General features: G+C 40.4%; 1 protein-coding gene and 1 long non-coding RNA gene across 3 annotated transcripts in view; one reads left to right on the top strand and one right to left on the bottom strand.

Moving 5' to 3' along the window:
• LOC138840712 (uncharacterized) overlaps positions 1-11775 on the bottom strand; it is a 20456-nt gene that overhangs the window by 3293 nt on the left and 5388 nt on the right. For both annotated transcript variants that reach the window (XR_011376204.1, XR_011376205.1), the window contains exons 2-3: positions 890-1190; positions 140-527 (exon numbers count right to left, since the gene is read on the bottom strand). This is a non-coding gene — a long non-coding RNA (uncharacterized lncRNA). The remainder of the gene's footprint in view (positions 1-139; positions 528-889; positions 1191-11775) is intronic.
• The window catches only part of C1qtnf3 (C1q and TNF related 3), a 22208-nt gene continuing 19639 nt past the window's right edge, over positions 9207-11775 (top strand). Inside the window, exon 1 of the mRNA XM_070040993.1 lies at positions 9207-9599. Within this exon, the coding sequence (XP_069897094.1) occupies positions 9297-9599 (303 nt within the window). The 5' untranslated portion in view covers positions 9207-9296. The remainder of the gene's footprint in view (positions 9600-11775) is intronic.

Raw genomic sequence — 11775 nt, 5'->3', positions numbered from 1 at the left:
AGCAGGCCGTTCGTTCTTAATTAATTTTGTTTGTACTTTCTATTTACTTATTCTACGAATAACAGACATGGATGGAAGATTTCCATATATCAGTTATTCAACAAGGTTCTGTACAAAAGGTAATATAACATTTACTTACGAGACTTTAATCTGGTATAAAGGTAAGATAGAGCTGAAAAGATCATTAAGCAATCATGCGATGAAGATACTGTTGACCCATCTCAAAGACATGCATGGTAGAAAAGATGTTATCTCACAGTTGAAGATGGGGTAATAGAGGCCAAAAAGTGCTTCTTTTTCTTTCTTTTTACTCTTCTATTTCCAGGATTGGCTTGGTGTCTCACTTTATCCATTAAGCGTGATTCAGTAGGAGAGACAGAAAGGCACATTTCTTTGTGTCTTTTTAAGATTGGGGAGTCCTTCCCAAAAGTTCTGAAGATTCCTCATATACCATGCTATAACTAAATAATCACTGTCAAAGAAGGAATCCATCATAATGGATTTCTTGTGACCAGGACTCACATTCTCTGAAAGACAGAAAAAGAAATGGGAGATCAATAACAAGAAAGGAAGGAAATAACAGTTCTCAGTCTCCAAATGGTTTCTTCTTTGCCATGGAATTGAATCCAAGTGCTAAAGAAGCAGCTTATATATATTATGCATTATAATAGCATTTATTATACATGTATTATAATAGCAGGAAAGCCTAATGTGGTGTTATCTAAGTAAGTCTGGCAAAAATGTCTTGAAGAACGACTCTATAAGAAGAGACATATTTTTTTTAGGGAAAGACTGAGGAACACTTTAGAAAGGTTAATGGGAAATGGAAGGAACAATGTAACTGGGGGAGCAAAGGTCTATGAAGCCCTCGGGAGGGTTTAGCACTTACTGGTACAACATGGTCCAGAGGCAAATCAGAATCCAAAATGTCAGGACTGTCCCCGCTTCAGGTTTCTATGTGATCTGGATCTGGCTCATTTGGCCTCTATGCACAGAAGTCATTCTCAATGAACATCGTGACATTGGGCAAGCTGGCCTGGGGTAGATGGTTACATCAGTGGCTAATATCATCTTAAGGAGAAAGGCTCATCAGATTATGTATGAATACCTTCCATTCAATTCCGGTGTCGAGGATGCAAGCTCTCTGGGGGAAATAAAACTTTTGTCTGAGTAATTCCATTGTTCTTTGTCTGAAGAGAAAGAATTAGGAAAAATGGAGATAATTAGAATGAAATCTGTGAAAGGAGAATTCAGACAGACCAACCTTGGTGATGTGAGTCTGCCCTGGAATGTCAGCTTCTGTTCCCTATGGCGGCTACATTCCTTAGGGAAGAGCTGGGAGTATCTGAGAAACTGTGCTGTGGACTCTTGGGCTTTGACCTTGCCTCAAAACTTTGTCCTAAGACTCAGGGACTAAAACTTTGTATTTTCTTTTCTTCTTTGTTAACGAATAAGGAGTCCAGAAAAAGGTACTGGAAAGCAGGTACTGGAAAGTTGTTTGTATGTTGAAAGAGCAGTGGCCCTTTAGTCTCTCAGTAGAGGTTGGCCCTAGGTTAGCATCTTTCTACATTTCCAATGAGAATTAGGCTCATGGAACCCTGACAAAAGTGCCAGCTTTAGTTGGGCAAAGTCTTCCCTTACACAGCTGAGTTTTGACCCTTCTTCCAATTTCTAAATTGGAATGGCATGAATGTCTTCTTCCCTTTCTCCTTCTACTCTTAGGGAATAATTGTTTCTTTGAGTTACTACCTCTATCAAACATAATTCTTATATTACACTATCTCTATTAAAATATCTGGTATCCTCCCAAAGACACTTGTGGGACACAGCAAAAGCAATCCTGAGGGGCAAATGTATTGCCCTCAGTGCCCACATCAAGAAAATAGAGACAGACCAAGTAAATAATCTCATGTTGCAATTAAAACAGCTAGAGAAACATGAAAAAATGGAACCTAAAGTTACTAGACGGAGATAGATAACCAAACTAAGATCAGAGATTAATGAATTAGGGAATTGGAGAACCATAGCCAAAATTAACCAAACAAAAAGCTGGTTCTTTGAAAAAATAAATAAAATTGATGGACCATTGGCAAGATTAAAAAAAGAAGAGAGAAACCCATATTAACAGGATTAGGGATGCCACAGGAAAAATTACAACATGTACCCAAGATATCCAAACAATCTTAATGGACTACTTTCAAAAGTTATACTCTCTAAAGGAAGAAAACCTGGCAGAAATGGATGCATTATTAGAGAAATACAAGTTGCCCAAACTGAGCAAAGAAGAAGTAAATCAATTAAATAAGTCAATATCCTACAACGAGATCAGGAAGCAATCAGAAGTCTTTCAACAAAAAAAAGCCCAGGACCAGATGAATTCACAGCAGAATTCTATAAGACCTTTAAAGAAGAACTAATACCCATACTCCTCAAGCTCTCCAAAGAAACAGAAAAGGAGGGAGCTATCCCAAACTCATTCTACGAAGCCAATATCACACTCATCCCCAAGCCAGGCAAAGACCCAACCAAAAAAGAGAATTACAGGCCAATTTCCTTGATGAACACAGATGCAAAGATCCTTAACAAGATTATAGCTAACAAAATACAGAAACACATAAAAAATCATACACTATGACCAGGTAGGCTTCATCCCAGAGATGCAGGGATGGTTTAACATATGTAAATCAATAAATTAATCCAACACATCAACAGAGCCAAGGTCAAGAATCACTAGACAAATGGGACTACCTTAAAATAAACAGCTTCTGCACAGCTAAAGCTATCGCATCCAAGCTAGAAAGACAACCAACTAATTGGGAAAAAATATTTACCAGCAATATATCAGACAAGGAGTTAATATCCAATATATACAGGGAACTCAAGAAACTAATCCCTCCCAAACCTAACAAACCAATTACTAAATGGCAAGGGAACTAAAGAGAGACTTCTCAAATGAAGAAATAAAAATGGCAAAGAAACACATGAGGAAATGTTCATCATCCCTGGTGGTGAAGGAAATGCAAATAAAGACAACCCTGAGATACCACCTTACCCCAGTCAGAATGTCCCACATCCACAAGTCAGCCAATGACAAATGCTGGAGGGGATGTGGAGAAAGAGGAACCCTATTACACTGCTGGTGGGAATGTACACTTTTACAACCACTTTGGAAAGCAGTCTGGAGGGTCCTCAGGAAGCTAAAGATTGACCTCCCTTAAGACCACTTCTAGGCATCTACCCTGAAAAACAGGAATCAATATACAAGGACACATGCATCTCCATGTTTATTGCAGCATTGTTCACAATAGCTAGGATATGGAAATAACCCAGCTGCCCCACCACAGATGAATGGATCCAAAAATTGTGGTATCTATACACAATGGAATATTATGCAGCCATTAGAAATGCAAAATAATGGCATTTGCAGAGAAATGGATGGAGCTAGAAGAAATCATGTTGAGTGAGGTAAGCCAAGAGCAAAGAGACAAACGGTACATGGTCTCCCTGATAAGTGGATGTTAAATCCAAAATGTTAGGTGATATGACAAAATTAACAGGACTTAAGAAACAAAGAACTTCCACACATCTGGCCAAACCACTACTAAATAACCCTATGCTGCTGATCACATGTATGGTGTATATGTGTACGCTGTTATATGTTATAGATTGTGATAGACAATTTGCTCCAGGAAAGTTAGAATGAGTTTGTGACTTTAAATGAGCATCACTATCCCACAATACTGTAAAATTTGGGAAATTATGTAATCACTTAATCACAATAAAAAAAAAACCACCAGAAAACTAGAAGTGTCACTATGGCTCAGGTGGTAGAGCATGAGCCTTGAGCTTGAATTGCTCAGGGACAGCTGCCAGGCCTAGAGCTCAAGCCCCACGATTGACAAAAAAAAAGAGAGATCTTTCATGCGATTGTTTCTAACATATTTATAAGATTATGTCTTTGTTGTTTGTATGTCCCTCGCCCATGGTACAGCCCCTGTTTTCACTGTATTTGATGTTGGTATATGTGGAGGGGAATGGAAAAAACAAATCGTTAAAACAGGGATACAGAGGACCCATCGCAACAATAAGATGTACAAGTCGTTAAAAACGAATTTTACAACGTTGGTGGGTGGGATGGGGGGGGTGGGGAGGATGCGAAGGGATGGGAAGGGGAAACAAAGGAGGAGGCTATAATGCTTGATAAGAAGTGTACTCATTATCTTGCCCATGTAATTGTAACCCCTCTGTACAGTATTTTCACAATAAAAAATATGTTTATAAAAAAAATCTGGTATCATTCTCATTTGTTGGTTTTTTTTCCTGTTTGTACTCTGCCACAAATACTTCATGATATCAACCATTAATATTACTGAACAAATTCTCTCTCTCATGCAAATACATAATCATACTTATCACAAAACTGATTAGATTTTAACTTCTAATATGGGTTTGCTTACAGAGAGAATTTGCTGCTCAGCAAATGCATAAAAACTACTTAACTGGGGAGTTACATGTGCCATTATAAATGAATATATTTGAGTGTCAGCTTTTATAATTCACCTTCTGGAAGGTTTGCTTTGCCATGGAGACAAATCTATTCCTGGGACACTGATTGTGAGTTTTCTGCACCTGTCTAATGAGAGTCAGTCCATACTGTTAGTAATTCTACTAACTGATGAAATACGCTGGCTCAATGACCCACCTCCTCTCATCTCTTCTCCTGATTTTACTCCATATTTGTGGCAAGCGTGGGTCACGATTTCGTCAAATGGCAATACCCACAAAGTGGCAATATCCACTTTGAAAACAAATTTCTTTCAGTTCTCCAAATTAAGGTTCTCTGCAAAAGAACTGAAAGACGCTTCAACATTTAGATATAAATGACCAATCCAGCTAAACAAGTTTGACTGGGAAACTATTTTAACCGTATTTAAATCTGAATAAATCTAATTTTTCTTAAATCAAAGGGGATCAAGACTTGATTTTTGAAGCTCAGAACTCATCAAGTTGAATACAGAGGGCATTTGTCATTCAGAAGGGGTAGGGAAGAGGTGGGTCACACTCGAACTGCTTCTGAAAAATCCGTCCAACAGTTGCTTTCTTTAGTGACTCTACAGTTGGCAGTGATATAAAGACATGTTCAACCCAACACAGTTCTTGACTGTCTCTTGCCAGACCAGAGCTGATCTCCTCTGGCCCAGGCCATGCTTGAGAAATGTCAAGAAGGCCACAAGGACCTACACATCTCATAATGGACTTCTTTGTAAAGCTAAACAAATATTTGTCTCCAGCGTGTAAAGCTGAGCCTTGGAACTGGGTTTTGACACATATATTCCTATGTATCTGTACCTTCACTGCTTGCCCGCCTGCTGGGCTAGCCTCCTAGCTGGACCCTTGGGGCAGAGGCAGTCCCATGCAGCATAGGAGCTTGATGCAGCCTCTGTGCATATTCGCTGTTAGAGACAGCTGTGCAGGACCGGGCCTCTATCCTCTCCTGGGACTTGGAAGATTAGATGTTGTCAATATTTAACCCACAGGCAAGAGTGATGTTCAACACTTGTTCACATTTTTAGAAACCATATACAACAGGGCATTCCAGGGCATGGGGTGATAATTCTAAGTAAGACTTAACAATAAATCATGGCTTAAAATGTAGTTAATGGGAAAGTACAGGCATAAAGTAAAAGAGATCCTTACTGAGAGACTGGGGACCTTGACTTACCTTTGTTTCTGTCTCAAGTTCAAGTTCTATGAACGTGAGCAATATGGTATACTTTGAGGTTCAATTTTCATTATTGTTTTGTGTGCCAGTACTGTAGATAGAACTTAGGGCCTCATATTCTTGCTTGGTTTTCTTGCTTACAATGGGTGCTTTATCTTTTTTTTTCTTTTTCCTTTTTGCCAGTCCCAGAGCTTGAACTCAGGGTCTGAGCACTGTTCCTGAGCTTCTTTTGCTCAAGGCTACACTCTACCACTCGAGCCACCGCACCACTTCTGGTTTTTCTGTTTATATGATACCGAGGAATCAAACCTAGGGCTTCACACATGCTAGGCAAGTAGCCTACCACTAAGCCACATTCCCAGACCCTGGTGTTTTATCTTTGGATCCATGCCTCCAGTCCATTATTTTGCTGGTTAATTGGAGATGGAGTTAGAGTTTTCTGTCCCATGTAAACAAATCCTCCAATTCTCAGCCTCCTGATTTACTAAGGTACAAAAGTGAGCCACTAGTACCTGGATATGTAAGTGTTCATATTTATGAGATACAGAATAAAATTTTAATACAAACACATATTGTGTAACGATCACATAGGTAACTGGCATACCCATCATGGAAAAATTTAAGATGTCTTTGTGTTGGGAACACAAAAGGTCTTCTCTACTAGCTATTTTGAAATGTACAATTAAATACTGTCAACCTCAGTTACCCTACTCCATTATAGAACAATAAGTTAGTGATCCTATCTGGAGGTTTTGTGTTTTAAAAGTTCATACATACTGTCTGAATTCACATTGTTACCACCTCAATTCCTGGAGACCAGAGTCTGACATCAAGGTGGCATCTGAGCTGATAAGTTGATTTCTTCTGGGGGAATGATCTGTTCTGTGCCTCTGCTTCGCATCTGTACTTTGGTGGGAACCTTTGACTTTCTTTGGTTTATAAGCACATCAGTCTGATCTCTGCCTTAGTTTCTCATGGTGTTCTTGCTGTGCACATGCCTGTCTAAATTTTCACATTATGAAGACACAGGCATATTGGACTAAGATCCATCTTAATGCCCTTATTCTTAAATTGATCATTTATAAAGACTATATCTAAAGAAGGTCATAGAGGTTCTCAGGATAGCAACATCTTTTTTTTTCAGGGATGGGACAATTCAACCTACAACGTTTTTGGACCCATAATTCTTGTGACAGCCTTTCTGCCATGTATAGAACTCCTCTCTTCTCTCTTGTCAACCCATCTGTTTACTTGTGGGAAACGAGAGAGAGCACAGCCTTGAAGAGCAGCTGGAGCCCAATTTAGACACCCTCTTTCCAGTCCCAAGAAACCAAAGGAATCATTTTACCGCTCTGAGCTTCTGTTTTTTTCAGTGAGCTAAACCAGCATACACAGCATATGGTGTCAACCCCAGCTACACTTTTGAGTTCTGGAGAGGCCAGGTCAATGACTCTTAACCCTAGTGGCAGGTTAGAATCATGTGAGGGAACTTACAATCTCTTGGTGCCTGGCCCCTACACACCCAGAGATTCTGACTGAATTGGTCTGGGATAGGACCCAGATGCTGGTATTTTTAGACATCTCCTGGTTTATTTTAATGTGCAGGCAGGAATAGGGAACCACCAGAATGGATGGTCATGGAGAGTCCTGATGTGGTTGGAAGTCAGAGGAGAAGAATTTGTAGTTACGTAGCCAGATGGTCCGTGCTGTTGGGATGCCTCATGGCAAAAGCTAGGAAAAACTGGATTAGGTGACCTCGTTTTCCAAGCCACTTCTTGTACTGTGACCTTTTTCTTTTTTTCAGATTTCCCTGAGAAGTAAGTATCTCACTGAGATGCATCCCTGGGACTTCCTTCTTTCCCCTAGCTTAGAAACCTCCACTAGTGCGTTCCCAGCTCCTGCTTCTGTGCTCACCATGGCCAGCTCCAGCTCTCTGAAGGAATCCTCATGGGAGACCCTAGCCTGAGAGGCTGCCTGAATTTGAATGGTGCTCCCACAGAACTCAAATAACTCTCCAGGGAAGATGTTTGGAACCCCTACATGTAGACCCCAGGACGGGGGACATTCTCTTCCCTCAGGTGTTACTATCAGGGAACTGTCTACTGGATTAAGCACGACTCAAATCCCCTGTTGTAGCTTGGGAAGTTTTATTTCACAGAATAACTTTCTCCATCACCATCCCTCTCAGTTAAAGTGATTCTGAAGCAGCTGCTGGAGCCGTGAGTAGCAGGATGGCCATGCTGGCTTTTCCCAGTTTGGGCCAGTTCAGGACACAGCTTTTGGTTGTCAGGCATTTCACTGAGTGACCAGGGCAGCTGTGAGCAGATCGCTTACTCCTTATTGTTTCCACAGCTGCTCTGTCTCTTGGTCACAGACTCTGTTTCTCTAAGTCTCAGCTCTCTTCCAGTACCCCCCCCATCCACCTATTATCAGACTCTTTATTATTATTGTCACTCATCCTTTTTAAACTTCCAGGACCTCCTCAGGTCTTGTGGGGAGAGGGCCAACTTTCATTAAAAATAAGTGAATGAGTGTAAAATGACAATGCTGTATAAATTCATCTTATTGTCATGAAGAGGCTAGGAATGTCCATTTGCTCTTCACTGAACTAATTAAACTATAGTAAATAAAATAAAGGGAATGATCATGTGATTAACCCTGGGATTCTTGGAATGGTGAGTTTGGCTTGGCGCTTTCCATGTTTCTTGATCTATTTTCCTCCTTTGGTGGTGATGGAGTTTGAACTCAAGGCCTTGTGCTTGTTAGACACACGTTCTACCACTTGATCCACCCCAATTCCTCGGTTTAAACTAGAACATGCCACAAGGAACAACAGACTAATTTTTCTAACAGTAAGCCAGTGGGTCATAGCTCCACTTGGAAAGCAGGCCCTCATTAATTCTGGCTTCTGGAAATGCTAGGGGAGAAGAAATGAAGCCTAGAGAATGGGGAACCATCTCTGCTCACCCTGCACACGGCACCTGAATTCAAATCAGTGTTTTAGCTGAGCCACTATATAGTGCCGCAGGGATTCAGAAGTTAGAATTCAGGGTCTTTAAAAAGCAGGAACTCTCTTGTTTGACTGAAATGAGCTCCTGCTGCCACTTTGGGAGGAATTGAAGCATTTAAGCCTAAATTTCCTGGCAAGCACCAAGGGGAGGTTTTTCCAAAAGGCATTTTGGACTGCCAATGCACAGCCTTTCCATGTCTAATCATGAAAGCAAAGCACTGGACACATGCTGTCTGTTTCCAGCTGGTTGTGTATGTTTTCCTCACACTTGAAGGAAAACGTGCCAAGGTGTGACATTTATGAACCCCACCAACTGGGAGCTGTGCACACACCAATCATCTTGCCTGTGGTGTGGGGAAATGATGAATGGAGCTCTTCTGTCTGAGGGGAGGAGGGTTACTGTCACCCTGGCGTGCCTCAGCCTTATTTATTACACACCAAAGTATAAAACCACCCAGCTGCCTGCAGTCCTCATCTCCAGCTCTGGCATTTTCCTGAGGAGCCCACAGCGCCTAGAGACCCTGTCATCTTCCCAAGGAGGCTCTTGTGGCTCTGTTGAGAATCATGCTTCCGAGGCAGTTCGTCTGTTGGCACCTGCTGGCTTTGCTTTTCCTCCCATTTTGCCTGGGTCAAGATGAATACATGGAGGTGAGCAGAAGAGCTAATAACGTGGTGGCGAGAATAGTGCAGAGCCACCAGCAGACTGGCCTTAGCAGCTCCAGGAGGGAGAAAGTGAGAGAGCAGAGCCATCCTAAAACTGGGACTGTGGATAATAACACGTCTACAGACCTAAAACCCCTGAGACCACATGAGCTACCGCACCCCGAGGTAGATGACTTAGCCCAGATCACCCCGTTCTGGGGCCAGGTACTCTGAATTCTCTTCTAAGGATTTCTGTGAAAGCTTGATGATTGTTGTTGTTGTTGTTTTAACAGATTCTTTGGATCAATGCTTGGGAGCTGTTTGTTAAGCTGTTTGTGGGTCTCTTTAGGGGTTGCTCTGGGAAACAAGAGGGACTCCCAATGTCTGGCAGTGTTAAGATAGGGTAGATATGGCATCTTCTCAGCATAAAGGGGAAACCAGAGACCACTTCTTGTTACTCTGGAAACTGATTTTGTTCTTGCTCTGAAATGCCGACTTATGCAGATAGGTATGTGGCTGTAGATAATTCTATGCTCAGTCATGAAGAAAAACCAACTTTCTCTTCACAACATGGAGAAGTTACCCTCTAAATTTACAAAAAAAAAAGAGTTATTTTTGATTTGTGACTTTTCTGTAATGTTTCATGCTGTTTTATTTATTTGATTTATAGTATCCTAGATGGCTGATATCTATGCTCAGTTTTTAAAAACAGAATCAAAGAGGGCTTTTGGATTTTTTTAAAAGATTGCATATTTAAACTGCAAACTATATGGTATAATTCAATGTCCAGTGATCTTAACGGACTGGATTTATTTCTGTGGGCATAAGTTCAACATCTAAAGAAATACCAATAACTCATTTAGAGTAGTGCAGGAGAGAGTTAAGGACTTGGTTTAGTGAATGGCAGATCAGTGAAGCTGAATTTAATTTTGAATACTACAAACAAGTAGAAATAGATTTTGACTTACTTCTTAAGAATGTCAATATGCTGAAATCAGATGAGGTGGAGGAATACAAGGAAGAAGAGTTACTTGGAATGATATCATCTTTGAACCAGTAGCCTTTGCAGGAACTCAAGAACTCATGACTTCTATGCATTAGAGGCCCTATTCTTTCTCATATGGTTGAAATCTAAACCTGCCCTACCACAGATTGAAAAATCTGGATTATCTATTTATGTGATCAGGTCAGGATCACACATAGAATCAACTGCTGGGCTGGGAAGACAGGAAACTCATAACTGAACTATAACACCCAATTTCCCAAAATTTTCTGTGGGGCTGTGTTAAGGGGGAAAAAGAGAAGAAACACAATAACAGATTAAATAGAATTTCACTTTTAAGAAATAGTTATTGCCTTGGACAGTCTTCTGGCTGAAAGGTAATTAATGCTAATTTATGTTTTCCTTATTAGTGAAGACATTGCGATTCTTGTCCTGGTCTTGATCTGGAATTTCCATTTCAATACAAGATTTCCTTCTTGGTTGTAAGCACCCAGATGAAGCAGAAAGCCTATATGTTGTCTTTGCTAGTTGTTTCACAACAACCAATACCCAGCATGCCATTGAAATCCAAATTACATTTCTATTCTGCCTCATTTTCTAATCCTCAGTTTCTGAATTAGTTCCAAAGTCCCTGTAAGATATACTCAAGAAATTTAGAGCTATTGCTGTTCCTGAAGCTTTCAATACACTTTCTCTCCTAATGATTATAGGCACAGACACTGAATGTCAGGGTTCTTCTACATTCTTCCTTTGTTTCCTCCTCCCCATCCTCATCCTTTACCTTAGTTCTTCTTCTTCCACATTCTTGGCTTATACTTTGTACCAAGCTTTTAGAATGGGGATCAAGAATATAAATATACACAACCTTCTATCTTTAGGGCTGTAGTGGAGATAATTGCTAATTTAATTAATTAAGTATAATTAAATATGATATGATAATCAAGATTCATGTAGAGGAGGCAGCTGAGAAAAAAAATAGAGTAGTTAGAGTAGTTTTGACCAAAGCTACAGTCACCAAAAACTACCAAATCTTAAAAGATGCTGCATGAAAGGTGTTTATTACAGCAGAGATTAAAAAGAAATGTCGTAGCAGAGATTAGAGAGGATCTGAGGATCTGGGTGTGGCTGGGCTTTAATCTCTCAGAACTGGGAGGGCTCAGAACTGTGGAGGGAGAAATCAGATGTGAGTGTCAGACAGGAAAAGTTTCCTTTGCCTTGTCAAAGAGCTTAAATTTTACATTGTCTCCAGTGTTTTCTTTGTCTTTCACTGCTGAGTAGTGAGATAATCAGATACTTTCTCTAGAAAGAAGATGGCTGTGAAGTTCATGGTAGATCAGACTAACATACTGATCAATATTCTCTGTCAATCTCATTTATCAGTCTCTTGGTTATCAGTCT

The sequence above is a fragment of the Dipodomys merriami genome, unplaced genomic scaffold (assembly GCF_024711535.1).
Source record: "Dipodomys merriami isolate MVZ:Mamm:240054 unplaced genomic scaffold, mDipMer1.0.p SCAF_30, whole genome shotgun sequence".
In the NCBI taxonomy this organism is placed as follows: domain Eukaryota; kingdom Metazoa; phylum Chordata; class Mammalia; order Rodentia; family Heteromyidae; genus Dipodomys; species Dipodomys merriami.
This window is presented reverse-complemented; position numbering and strand designations above follow the sequence as displayed.